This window comes from Varanus komodoensis, unplaced genomic scaffold (assembly GCF_004798865.1).
Source record: "Varanus komodoensis strain SLA01 unplaced genomic scaffold, ASM479886v1 scaffold28, whole genome shotgun sequence".
Taxonomy (NCBI): Eukaryota; Metazoa; Chordata; class Lepidosauria; order Squamata; family Varanidae; genus Varanus; species Varanus komodoensis.
Window position 1 is genome coordinate 4,085,141 of NW_025335727.1, and position 14,070 is coordinate 4,099,210.

General features: G+C 39.9%; 1 protein-coding gene across 1 annotated transcript in view; it reads right to left on the minus strand.

Annotated features, from left to right (window-relative positions):
* The window catches only part of PIK3CA (phosphatidylinositol-4,5-bisphosphate 3-kinase catalytic subunit alpha), a 60,081-nt gene that overhangs the window by 13,033 nt on the left and 32,978 nt on the right, over positions 1-14,070 (minus strand). Inside the window, exons 8-19 of the mRNA XM_044434654.1 lie at positions 13,121-13,226; positions 12,710-12,862; positions 8,818-8,952; positions 7,451-7,575; positions 6,189-6,270; positions 5,463-5,627; positions 3,764-3,867; positions 3,049-3,220; positions 2,659-2,765; positions 1,536-1,657; positions 1,013-1,091; positions 236-406 (exon numbers count right to left, since the gene is read on the minus strand). Of these exons, the coding sequence (XP_044290589.1) occupies positions 236-406; positions 1,013-1,091; positions 1,536-1,657; positions 2,659-2,765; positions 3,049-3,220; positions 3,764-3,867; positions 5,463-5,627; positions 6,189-6,270; positions 7,451-7,575; positions 8,818-8,952; positions 12,710-12,862; positions 13,121-13,226 (1,521 nt within the window). The remainder of the gene's footprint in view (positions 1-235; positions 407-1,012; positions 1,092-1,535; positions 1,658-2,658; positions 2,766-3,048; positions 3,221-3,763; positions 3,868-5,462; positions 5,628-6,188; positions 6,271-7,450; positions 7,576-8,817; positions 8,953-12,709; positions 12,863-13,120; positions 13,227-14,070) is intronic.

Sequence of the window (14,070 nt, forward strand, 5' to 3'; positions counted from 1 at the left end):
GAAACTGGAGAGATTCCAAAAGCTGTTTGTGCTGAGGGCCTGATGTTCCAATGAACATTTGAACATTCCCTACTGAGAACAAATAAGTTATAGATCTTTGGATTATGGCCATAATGTGTAAATAGTTATTAAGTTATTGCAGTTTAACAAGGAGGAACATAAAATTCCAACTTTCGTCAAGGAAGGAAATCAGAGAATTAAAATATAAAGTGGAGGGGATGAAAATTTAACTCACATTTCCCCCTTGTTCTTGTCTTTGAGCCACTGATGTAATGTATGGCTGTTGAACTGCAGCGCACCTTTAAGGCCACCTTTGCACTGGATCTGCATGATTGTGTGTGAATTTCTCACCACCTCAATGAGCCCCACACAGTCACCGATAGATAAACAGCCATAAGGCAACATCCTAGAAGAAAAATAGAAGGGTTTTTGCCTTTAAATGAACTGTGCATGCTTTAAGACATAAATACGGCTACTGGAAAAAAATCATTCTGTATAATAGCTTTGCCTTCCTGCTGGAAAACTGCTCAAAACTCATTGTTTTGATATACAGCTTCCAAGTTCAGGACTACAGAAAAAAATAGTTCCAGGAATTGTACAACTAGGTTCAGGTACCAAAGGCAGAACTGGACTTGGGTTCCTTAAAGAGCAGTAATTTAAACACTGCGGTAAGGTATAAAGCCCATTCTTCAATGTAAAATATGCCAATGAGAATCCTTATGCTACTTCTTTGGGTCCAGCCCAAGGGTATGCTAGAAACATCCAAGAACATTAATTTATAATGATACTTGGTTTTGAAGTTCTTATGTTTTCAGTAACTAGAATTAGAGAAGTTAATTTGAAATGTACTTGAATGAAAAAATACAGAAGAAAATCTACAATATTTGTAGAAGAGCAATCTAGTATTAAACAATTCAATTTTCCTTCAAACTCCTGATCTACATAGTTTTTATTAAGAAGTGATAAAGAAAAAGACAGAGTTGGAACATTAGCACAATTTATGAGTACTTGCCTAAGATCAAGGCCTTGAATTTGCCAGATGTTCTCCATAATTCGAATTATTTGAAGTGTGAGCATATCCTGGCGCAAATCTGCATGCAGGCAAAAGAATACAGGTGTTTTGAACCAGATACAGTTTTAACAGTTTTATAAAAACTTGGGTTTTTCTATGTTTATCCATTTAGCCCAACGGATCTTTTCATTTTATTTATTTATTTAAAACATTTCTATGCCGCCCCATTCGCAAAGAGCCTCGGGGCGGCTTACAAAACAAACACAATGCACACAATTAACCTTAAAAATTTTTGGAGACATCGCGGTACAATATAAAACCCCATAAAAAGTCAATTAACAATTAAAATAACTTTTAAATAAAAAGGTCTTGGCCTGGCTCCGAAAAACAAATAACGACGGTGCCAGGCGAACCTCTCTGGGGAGTGCATTCCATAGGTGCGGTCATGGTCAGGTATGATTTAAACAGAGTTGTTTAAGAAAGAATAAGACATGCACAGTTACAACAAAATAGTCTTCCTTACCATCCCCATTTTTAAAGATGATCTCATTGTTCTGGAACAGCAGCTCAGACATAATATCAGGGTTTTCCCAATTAAGCCATAATGGCCTTTTAGCTGATGACATAATCCTGCACTCCTCAAGCCTATTGAAAGGATGAGATTGCTGTTTGAACAAGTACATCTCTAAACTGATGCAGTTTGTTTGCCAAAAACCCAACAAGAGAGCATACAAAAATTCAAAATATATACAGTAAAATGTGAAAAATTATACATTTTAAAGGACTAAATTGCAAAGATCTATCTTTAAAACCCTTTCTAAACATCAAGAGAATGGAGGTCACCTGTAATTTTTGAAGAAGTCAATTCCATAGTTTAGAGACAATACAGGACAAAGCCCTTTTTGTGTGCTGGAGACAGGAGATTCTTTGGATAATGCTGTCCTCAGAAAAGACCTCTCCTGCAAATCTTAGCAACTGGATAGATTCATAGTGAGACAAGCAATCCCTTAGACCGATCCTAAAGTGTTTTGGGTTTTAAAGATTAAGGCAACCACCTTGAATTGAGTCCAGAAAGCAACTGGCAACTAGTAACAGGTCTTTCGGGACAGGTGTAACATGGCCCCAATACCTTGCACCAGTTAGGAGTCTAGCTACTGCAGTTAGCACCAACTGACGCTTCCAGGCACTTCATGAGCACAACATAATGCAGTAAGCAAATTATAGGCAAGACATGGATAACTGTTGTATATTTCTGCAGCTCCCTTAGATCAGTTTTCTCTGATACACAGCTTGTTAGGAATCCTGGGAGTTGTAGTCTAGCACATCTGGAGAGGTCCAGGTTAGGGAAAGCTGTCTCAGACAGACTGGCATGGCACCACATTTCATTTTGAAAGGGCATTCTCTAAATAGGATTCAAATACAAATTCAAGTAAAAAATGCACCACTGTGACCTAATTTAAGTCAGAAGACACATTCATAGAACAGTGCTCATCAAGCAATGGTGACTGCTAACTTATTTGGGATATCTGGACCTGAAGTCACTGGCTTACTTGTTTCCAGGGCAAGAAATCTACTGTCCAGACTATTTAAAGCATTTTCCTATTTTTAATGTAATACATTCTGAGAAAGATGAAAGATGATGATACCTAAGGGTTCCAAGCTGATGAGCAGGATTGAGAGGAGATATGAAGCCCTGCAATGCATCCATGAAGTCTGGCCTCCTCATCTGCTCCACGAGGAACTTCATCTGTACCTGATGAAGAACAGTACCCATGTATTTATAAATCCCATCAGTCACATGCCAAAGAAACCAGTGTTAGTGACTAGCTGCCTGGATTCCTCAAAAGAGGAAAAAAGGCAGGATTATAAATGTAATAGTAATTAGGAGTTGTAGTTTCAATTTTTACTATAAAAAGCCATATTTTTCTAAATTCTTTTAGACAGAGTATTCCAATTAAAAGCATTGAAAAGTGCATCAAGTTCTCAAAATGTTGTTTGCTTATTTCTTCTATGGATTACCTAGGACATAAATTTACCTTTTGTGTTTCATCTTTTTTCTCCTGCTTAAGGATGTCTGTGAGGTTAATCAGTTTTTCCATAGCTTCCACTTGCCTGCTCAGATGTTTTAGGTACATCCCACATGCTCGACAATAGGACTCCAAAAGCAGACCAAATCTCTGGCTAACATTTTTATTGTGCATTTCAGATCTAAAAGATGAAACAGTATATAAATAATTGTTATTAAAACACTCACAAAGAAAAAATCAGCTATCCTGGTTCACTCATTCTAACAGACTGTTAAAGGAAACTCTACCAACAGAAAGAGAGACAACTCTACAGGAGTCTAAGTGAAGTCAACAAACTCAGCTTTGGGATAGGTGGCAATCTGATTTTAATATAACTTATCTACTTCTTAGTAGACTCTTCATCTTAGCATGATAATCATGCATCTCTAAAAACTCTAAGTAATCCCACCTAATTATAAATATTCCATTATCTATAGTACAACAATTTAAATTTACTCTGCACTAAAACTTTTGCCTTGGTCACTGAAATATCAAAACGATTCAAGTCCAAAACACAGTCAAAAAGCTATCTTTCTGAACACTGAGATAAAATGCCAGCGTGTGAACCCGGCACTTTCAACTGCTGAAAATGTGTTTAAAAATAAAATAAGTAACACATAGCTGCTTAGACATAACATGAATAAGCTAAGATTTCATGCAATTTAAAATGGAAATCCAAACTTACTTCAGATGCCAAAAGAAGAAGTGTCCTATCCTCTGATTGGTCAGTGCCTTCTTGAGTAAAAATCTCACCAACTGATTATCCAAGTACTGCTCATATTTCAGAACCTAGATTCAACAAGAGCAGCAAACTAATTGGCATTTAGCTATACTTCCATGACAAATGTCGAATATCAGGAGTTTGCCATTCTTCAGGACAGGCATGTAAATTACCGTTTACCTGTTCAGCTGGGACATGTATATACTGCCCCCAGGGGACCAGGCTGATTTAGGCTGATCCCTTTGCATGTTAACCTTTAGAAATGTCTCACTCTTTAGAAAGCAAAGCAATTTGTAGCCATGAAATTAAATAAGCATTCAGTACCGAAGCATCATGTGCATTGATATGTTTGCACCTGAAATTTTCTACTTTATTTCACAGTGCCCCTTATATTTATGGTTATGTACATTACTTGTCCTTTACTCAGTTAGCTTAATTGTCTGTGCTAGTATTATACTGTGGGTTCACAATTTCTTCTGTTTATTTTCTGCTATATTTTCTGCTTCCTGATTCCTATCTGGAATCATAAAGATTGGCATTTTATTCTTTTTACTTTCAGATTTTTATCTCCTAGGAGATGAGACAGAATAAACACTTGTGGAATGAAGTGTATTTCCAAATTCCCTGCTCCAATGCAGGTTTCAGAGTGAATTTTATGAGTTGTGCGCTCATTTCTAAGTTCATGCCATCCTATTTATTTATGCTTGTTCCCAGGACGAGGGAAGTCTGACAAAGTATGTTATGACTTATTTCCAATAAACATGCATTGACTGGGGCTACAGAAATCAATGTGATCAATTTTTCGAACTTTTTAATGCAATGAAAGGAGGAAGAATTTCTTCTTTATAGAATTTTTTTTTGTTTTCATTCTCTTATCCTTAATTTTCTAGACCCAGAATGGTTTTTATAGCACTACTTTTAAGGATGTGTGATTAAGAGTTAAATCTGTTTTGAAACTCAAGTAGTAATTTTTGTGAACATTGGCCAAACTTTATTAACCTTTGCTCATTTCAAGTTTGTGATATCACTTTTGAGGTAAGTAGTGAAATGTAGTGTAGCGAATCTCTTTCTATATCATACAGGCAAGCACTGCAGAAAAGGTGATCAGCTTTAACCTTTCAGGGATACTCTGGTCACCATCTTCTAAAATATCTATCTATCTATCTATCTATCTATCTATCTATCTATCTATCTTTAAAGTTGTATGCCGCCTATTAATCCAAAAAGATTCTCTACACAGCTCACAATAAAATACTAAAAACACAACAATAAAACCAGTTATATAGAAATCATAATAAAAGTTAACAATAAAATATCATAATTATACCAGATAAGCAGGACAACAGGTATCAGAATAAATAACAAATTTCAAATCAGTTCTTAAAAGTATTCCAAGAAAAGAAATGTTTTCGTGTGGTGCTGAAATGAGACAAAGGTTAGCACCAGGCAAATTTCTTTGGGGAGCCTGTTTCATAATTGAAGGCCACCGAGAACACCTTTCTTCTATTTACTGTCCCCTTGGCCTCCTTCGGGGTTGGTTCCTTTAGAAGGACCTCCTGCCCAGATCTTCCTTTTTTTCTTAGCACAGTTGGTTTAAATATATAGCTTTTACTATGCAAGCGTATGAGACATAGGCACAGTTGATTAAAACAGAACACAGTACCTGTACCAGCTGAATCAAATACTGGGACAGTTGGTCATCTGTCAAGTCTTCTTCCAAACACCTAATTGCAAATGCTCGCACCATTGGATCTGGATAGTTGCAGTCTAAAAGCTCCATTGCCTGTTCGTGCTTGATGTAAGGCCATTCTTTTATCAAACAGTACATCTGTGCAGGACAGAACAACGGATCTATTTCAGTCATCAGAACGCAGGACTGGATTTGCTGAAACGGTCCAAATTATGCCTAATCCAGTACTCTAGTTTTAACAGTGGGAGAACACATACTTCTAGATGTGCACAGGCAGGGATGACAGTCTCACCCTTTTGGCCTCAAGGAGCTGGTGTCCGGAAGCATATTTCCTCTACATGTAGAGGCTTCATCTGACTATGATGGCCAATAGCTACCACTAAACCTACCTTGTTCACTCTCCTTTTCAAAGCCTACTAACCTGTGGCTTTTCCAAACCTTAATGATGGGCCATAATTACATTAAGCAGAAATTGCATCAGTACTGCCGTGTCGTTTTGAATTTCTAAAGGGAACTTACTAGTTACCATATTATAAATGTTCTATTAAATAAGCGAAATAAAACTATAATGCCATATTATCTCACATTGTCAAGCATTCACAAAAGTTATTATGTTGAGCATGTTTTTTCATGTTGCAAAAATTGAGGAATAAAACGCACACCATTATTTAAACATCTGTTCAACAGTGGAGTCACTACCTGGGCAACTTCATCTCTAGAGTTCCATTTCACAGCTAATAGCAGCTTAGGTAGGATTTCTGGTATATTTCGACAGCGCTGCCTGCATAGAAGAAAGGATTTTTATTTGAAAGGTTATTTTCAGACATCCATTTAGCAAAGGGTTGGGACAAAGCTCATTGGAATCTGTCCCTCCAAGCATTTCTGGGCTTCTTCCTGTGCTTGCCCTGGTCTTTCGAAAGGAGCCAAGCCAAGAGGAAGTCCATGAATGCTCATGGTCCCTTGCTTGCACTACTGGCAACCTTCTTTTGGGTCAGCTGCAACAGCCCAAAAAGCACCTGCAGCTGGCATAGAAGAGGGACGCTGCTTGTGCAGCAGTCTCGGGGGCTGCTGTACTGGTGACTCCCTAACAACTGGCCTTCTTTAGTGCCAACTGCAGTTTCTGAAATGCTGACTGCACTTGATGTGTGAGAGGGCCTTGATTCCTGGAGAGCACCCTGCAAATCGTCAGGGACTTGGACTTTGAGCCACTGCAAAACGGACTAGAGTTCAGGGAATCCAGTGGATTCTACACACACCCATCCCAGGATTCCTCACATATTCCTAATTTAGCATGTTGGTTGGCAAATAAAAACATCTATTTCCATTTCTTTATACTAGCATTTAGACCCCATTTTTCCTTTTCAACAAAGGTGCTCAAAGAAGTTGATAAAATCCAAAGAACAAAGATAAAAACAACAAACCACATAATTAAAATAAAGAAGTTAACACAATGCTAAGCAAAAGGATGAAAGTAACAAATAAGTGCAACAGAGTTAAAACTCTGAAGAGATCTTTGAAGAATAACTGTACAGGCTGAACATAATTCTCCTAAGTTCTTGGGGAAGAAGTTCCACATATTGGGCACTCCCACAGAAAGGCTCTCTTACAGTTTGCAGTAAACTTTACCAAAAAAGGACTTGGTCTATGTGAAAGGGCAGTATGAACTTATTTTGGATGTGCAAAGTCACATGAGAAGAGATGGTTCATCAAAGAGCTTGGTCTCTAATCATTTAGGGCTGATACCAGCAACTTGAACTGCACCCAGAAATGTACTGATATCCTTAGGAGACATCGCAGTTCGTCTGCTTAGCAGATGGAATAAGCTCCCAAAATGCAAACCAGGAAATTCTGGGACACAGGTTGCACTTGTGTCAATGACTACCTGACCTATTTTTCACAGCTCTCCCTTTGAGCTAATGGCACCATGGGCAGTGCCGCAGCTAGAAGCTCTAGTTGCTCACCTGTGGCTCCAAAGGAAGTCCTTTTCTTGCTCAGTTATTTCAGACAGGGGATCACGAGTGCAGATTGCACGGAGCTGCTCTCTGTCACTCTCTCTTAATTCATTATCTCTAGTTAGTCTATTACTCTGTAAAATAAGCAAGCAAACTACATCACTCATACAATGGGTGTGCTACTCAAATCTTCATTCTTCACTAGATAGTAGCAAAGCGAGTGACTCCTACTTTGTATCCAGATCCTGCTGAAAGGACAATTTATGCACAGGCACTGCTTGCAAGATGTTGTGGTGCCAAGGATGTGCATGTAGCTTGGAGATTTTCAAAAAGACCTCTCCAAGCCCTCTAAAGGAGCTCCCTATTTCATTTCAGACCAGGTTACTCATCATAGTTCCAAACTAAACCATCCACTCAGAACCACTACAGCACTCTCGCGATGCCAGTTTGTGACCTATGGTTTGTTTGGCAAGTTTTTTTTAATGAATCTACCAGTTTTCAAATGCTGAAATGCTATGTGGACTTGTTTTTATTTTAATCAAAATGGTTTACTTTAACATGGGAAGCATCCAGAATTTGGCAGCAAAAGCGAGGGTCCTGGAAATAAATCCTCTGTGAAAAGCCTGCAGATTAAGAGGTTCAATAGCTCTCTTCAAACCTCTCTTGAAGCTCTCTTGAAGGGCTGTCACACTGATGAAGCAAGTTTGTTGCCTGCTGCTCTAGAGGGTAGGACCTAAACCAAATGACTTCACATTGTAAGAATGGATATTTCAACTAGGCATTAGGGAGAATTTGCTGATAGAATGAGCAAATTCAGGCAGAAACTCACTTTGCACACAATGGCAGCAAACTGTGGGTTAATTAACCCTCATTTATCAGGGTTGTCTCTCTCAGCTATCCTGAGTATCACCTTCTAATTAACCCGAGTCGGTGCTGGTCCATGCCATGTGAAGCCAGACACAATGTAACTGTGGTTTAAGCAACTCAAAATTAACCTACACTTAGGTGTTAATTTGAAAGCTCTTGCCTATCTTATACTCTATTTGTGTTTTTCTGGCAGAAGTTTGCTGTGCCATTCGGTGGGCAAAGTCATTCCCAAGGGCTTCAGCGCCCTCTAAACACCGAGAAAAGCCCCTGGCATTGCTTCCAGCACCCTTCAACATTCCTGTGCTCTGAAACTCCAGCACTGAATTCACATTCCCAGTACTATTAAGCATTGTATAACAACATTAAGCACTTCACATCATCTCCGTAATCCCAACAACCCTATGCAATGGGTAAACGATTGTCTTTATATTGTAGGGGGAGGCTGTTTCCTTGCCTATGGCCTCCGGTTACATTCAAGACTGAGCTGAGGTTTGAACTGAACCCCTTACCAGCCCTGCGTGACTGTAGTTAAATCCCTGATCTCTAGGCGTAGTCCGGTTGGCATACTCTTCAATTACTGACATGTCAGGAAATTTCACAGGACTGCTAAAGCAATCAAATTCCAGCTCCAAACATGGAGTTTCCTAAGGAGAAAGAAGGTATAATTCTATGTATTATTATGGTTTAAAACAGACACCCACAGATAGGGACTACAAAGGCAGGTAGAATATGACTGTGAACACGACCATCCTGCTTTCTGTTTGCTACTGATGACTCCTGTTGACAGGGCCAGACAATGCGGTCTCCATGCAGGATGAAATGCAGGACAGCACTTTCTCCAACAGACTCTCTGCCAACTGGCCAGAGTTCGAACCAGCCTCTTGGGCTGGTTTACAAAAAGTTGGGCTGCTCGGAACAGTCCTGCCACTGAAGAGGCAGCACCAGCAGCTGGAGGGACTTCAGTGTGCAAGGCAAGGGCAAGGGCCACCTCTATAACATCAGGTCAGCTGGGGCTTGTGCTTTCCACATATGTGCTGGGGGTTGTCTCTTTTAAGACCTGATCACGTGCCTGGTAGAGAGGATACGGGGCTGAGCGAGGGGCCTGTGGGAGTCCCAATAAGTGGTAGATGCTAGAGAGAAGAATGGCATTGGGAGGAAGGCTAGTCAGATCAAAGAAACATGGTTCAGAGGGTTAATGGCTGCACCATAGTCCAGCCTCCCCACACTCATATTTTTGTGGTTGCACCATCAGCCTGCCCTTAAATTTCTGAATGCTGCTTTTACATGCCAAACTGGTTCAGAGTAAGTTCTCCCGCATCCATTATCTAATAGTGGAGGAGACAGCTGATCTGGCATGTATAACCAAGAACCTGGTCAAGGCAGTTAGTTTCTCCCAGCTCTGTTACTGGGATGCTTGGCTGAACACCAGGGTGGTGGGGTTTGCTGTGGTCTGAGGGGATTCCCTCCCCTTCTCCAGGCTCCCTGTCCAGCTGACAACTAACTAGTCTGGAGTGGTTACACCTTGTGCCGAGTGAAAGGACAGACTGGGGATTTGCTTAGGTATTGCCCGCCCCACTGCTCTGCAATGTCCCTACCTGAGCGGACAGATGAGGCCTTGGGTGTATTGTTGAGATTTCCCAGACTTGTGGATCAGGGGGACAAATGTGCTTCATCTGGGTCACCTCAGGACTTAGAACAATCATGGAATTGCCCTAACATGTCATCAGCACAACAAAGAGAACAGGGTGCATTTTGTGCTTGTTTTTTTCAACTGACCCTGGAGATGGTGATCTGGAGGTGGAGAAATTTGAACTGGTCTTCTTGTCAAGGTCAGAGCACTTCCTAAGATGACTTATATTTAGAGCAGCTTTCCCCCTCCGTTAGAGTAGGGGACTTGTTTGCTCTGGGAAGCTAATGGATCCAGATGGCTCTGGGGGATTTTCCAGCTGATATGGCTGGCTCCTCTGCCAAAAAACCGGTTGACCTGCAGAATATTGAAATGACCTGGGCAGGTGACACAATTGCTCCTGAGCACCTTCTCTGAAGCAGAGTTTACACAGCTCCGCAGTACAACCCAGAGCTGAGAGCACTGAAGCAAATCAAGAGATTGCTTGGTAGTAGATGGAGGAAACTCCTGAGGGATACAATCAAACATTGGTATGTGCCAATGGGCTAGTACATTACAGACAATGAAGGCAGCAAAGAAATACTTTCTCCTTGCCTCTATTTTCTCTATGTGATCAGTTGAACATTTCAGGGTTCTCTAGCTTACGACATGTTGGCCCCAAGAATGCTGTGGATATGTTTGCAAGCCAATTTCAAGACAAAGTGCTTGAAAAACATCAACTCTGGTCCCAGAAGAACTGAATAACTTTATGCCAGTAGGAAATGTTCCTTTCCTGGGAAGGTCCTTGAGCTGGCAGTTGCTGACCAGCTCCAGATGCTCTTGGATGAGACTGATTATCTGCATCTATTTGAATTGGAGTTTAGGACAGGTTTTGCCATGGAAATAGCCCTGGTTGTCCTGTATCATGACCTCTGTTGGGAGACGACCCCATTGCTTCTCCTTGATCTCTCAGTAGCTTTTGATACCATCAAGCATGATATCCATTTGAGGTGACTCTCTAAGTTGGAGTACTAGGCTTCAGTAAATTCATTTCTTCAGCAGTTTAGAAATGAAATGAATAAATAAATATAAGGTAGGCATCTTGCACAGGAAGAAATAGATATTCATGAATATTGGCAGCTACTTCCTAATCAACAGAAAACCAGGTACCATGTGCCTCTCTCCATTTCCTATATATCCTTTTCCTATATATAAGCCCAATTGACCTAAATTTTTTTCATGGATTTCCCTGCGGCTTCCTACTAATGGGATATTAAGGTATGCTGCAGTTTCATATGCTCACACATCTTCCTTTTTATCTCCTTGCTGATAGGAAAAAGTACTTCTACCACACATTAAATTGTCTTAGGATGGTGCTAGAAAACAGTAGAGAATGTGGTAAAAGGTTTCTGAACTGCACCAGGCACCTGTTTTTAGATTCTAAGCGTGTCCCTCCTGTTGTCCAATATCCAAGTCTCTTAGAGAACAATCCTAGCCATATTTACACAGAAAAAGTCCTTACTCCAGCCAGTCATGGCTAGTTAGGAAATGCTAGGAATTGCAGGAATTTTCTCTGTCTAAACAAGCATAAGAATTGCACACTTAGTGCATTGCCAGTCATAAAACCAGAGGCCAATCTAAAAAGATTACCCAAGTTTACTGAATACTTAATTCATGCAAATTATAATATCAACTGTGAATAAAGAGTGGTTACATCTTGAAAACTAGTACGGCAAATAATGCAGACACATTAAAATCTTAAATGATTCAATAGAAAGAAAACTATGATAAGATTAAAAGGGAAAGTCGATAATTCAAACACTGCATTAGCAGTTCCAAGATTAAAGTAATACTTTCAGTAGTGAGATACAGAAGCTAGGAGTGAAAAGATGGAATTAATACATCTATGAAGTAGTTCCATCCATCTTAAATGTACTAGATCAAAACAGATTCTATTCTGACTTGGTCAAAGTTACACTTCATTTTAATGTGTTCCACAAATAGCTGTATTTTCCCCCTCTCTCAAGAGGGTCACTCAGTCAAAGAAGCATCACACAGAACAAGCTCCAGCAGGTTATGTTACAGGACAGCAGAACACACCCTTTTTAGCCCCAGGGAGTGCTTCCAATGACACCTGAAGGCTAAGGCCACACGCGTGCTACCACTTGAGCATCCTCCATGAACTGGGAAGGTTTTTAGAAGCAGCGTCCTCTGGAGTGGTATGTGGGTGATTGGGGAAGAGGGTTATGCACTGCAAAAAGGGGCCAGGGAATTGGTGGCGGCAGCATTGCAGCATCGATGGTGGAAGCATCTGCCAAATCAGTCACACTTTTAATGAACAAGAGTTTTGAAGATCAAGGAAACCTGCTACTTGACAAGTAATAAAGCCCTGACTTTAGCTTCCTAATGTCAGGCTTTCATCAGTTCAAAACTGCATTCTAGTTAATTCCAACTGGTCCTTCTATACCTGCCATCTGATGAAGAGATTCCATTTTACATATGAAACAAATCTAATGTCTCTAGGAAGCAACTCTACACATAACATAAAATGTATTTTTAACAATGTAAGATAGTGATCTCGTGCATGGACCCCCGCTCCCCCACTTTGCAGGCTGCTTCTTCAAGGTCATAAAAGTTTGTGAGTACTAGACCTTAGCTATATTTGGGAAACAGTGACAATGTGTTCTTGGTCAACAGCAGACCAGTAGGATGAACTCAGAAACACCCCCAATTGGATGCATCAAGATGTTTCTAAATAAGTTAAAGACTGACATGAATATCGTATTATTATTTACCTTATTTGGATTTGATCCAGTGACTCCAATGGGATTTAAGAGGTCTTCCAACCCATGAGGTACAGGCCACAGATTCAGAGCCATTTTGCCAGAAACAAGAGTGTCTGTATAATCAAACATATTAATATTCCCCCACGCCAATGGACAGTGCTCCTTAAAAAGAGCAAATAATTACCATTTAGTCTCATCTAGTAGTACCACACTGAAAGATCAGATTTAAAGGAATTAAAATTAGGGAAGCATACTTTCAAGTCACATAGGGAATCACAAAGTAAGTTGTAAATGCTACTGTTTGTTTAGAGATCGGCAGAGTACAAAACTGAGGAATAACTTAAAAGCTGTTTTAAATTAATAGTTCAGCAGTTCTCCCCACTGCTGAAGTTTTTGTAATACTCATGACAAGAATGTTACCTCCTTTGCACCTTTCCGGCCTTTAACGGAGCAAATAGAGAGGCAAAGTCGAGCAGCACGTGGAAGATCAAGAACGTGCATCTCATACTGCAGCCATTCATTCCATCTGTAAGAGAGGTAAGAGGTAGCTTTACTCAAGAATTCATCCAAAAAAGTTGCATGAAAATACTTTAAAATAATATGGCAAATCACAAAGCTGACATTTTAGATAAGGGAAGCAAATTTTTGGTTTAATTTGGTTTTGCCTGCTTGTTTTTCTGGTTTTGTTGTTATTGGATAAGAAAATAACACATGAACACTGAGATAACAGAACAAAATTTAGTATGCATGTCCAGAATACCACTCTCTATTTCAAGTTAAATACCAGCTCAACCCCCATCATTTTAAGCAAAGTTAGGGAAAATTATACGAAATACATGGTGACAATTGTAAAGACGTCTCAAACCCCAACTTTCTGTTTGTTTGTTTGTTTGTTTGTTTGTTTAAAAGCCACCAGTTAGCAATATGCTCTCTGGGAAGCTATTACAATATAAAACAATAAATAACAGTAATAAAATCACAATAAACAAAACAAAGTCACAATAATTAAACAGAAATATTTATTTATTTATTTATTTATTTGGGATGTTTCTAGGCTGTCCAATCACACTGAATCCCTGGATGGCTCACAACATTATATAAAACATACATTGATATAATTAAAAACTGTATACTGATGTGGGTAGTCTAGATGGTGCCAAAGGTGCACTGGAAAAGTAAAGTTCTTGCCAGGTACCTGAAACTCAGTAAGGTAGGTGCCCAGCAAAACTCTGGCAGCAGAGTGCTCCGTAATTGGGGTGCCACCACAAAAAAGGCCCTCCTCCCTGCAACCTCCCCCTTAACCTCCTGGAGGAAGGGAACTTGTACAAGGGTGCCAGTTGACGCTCTTAAACAACAGGCAGGAATATATG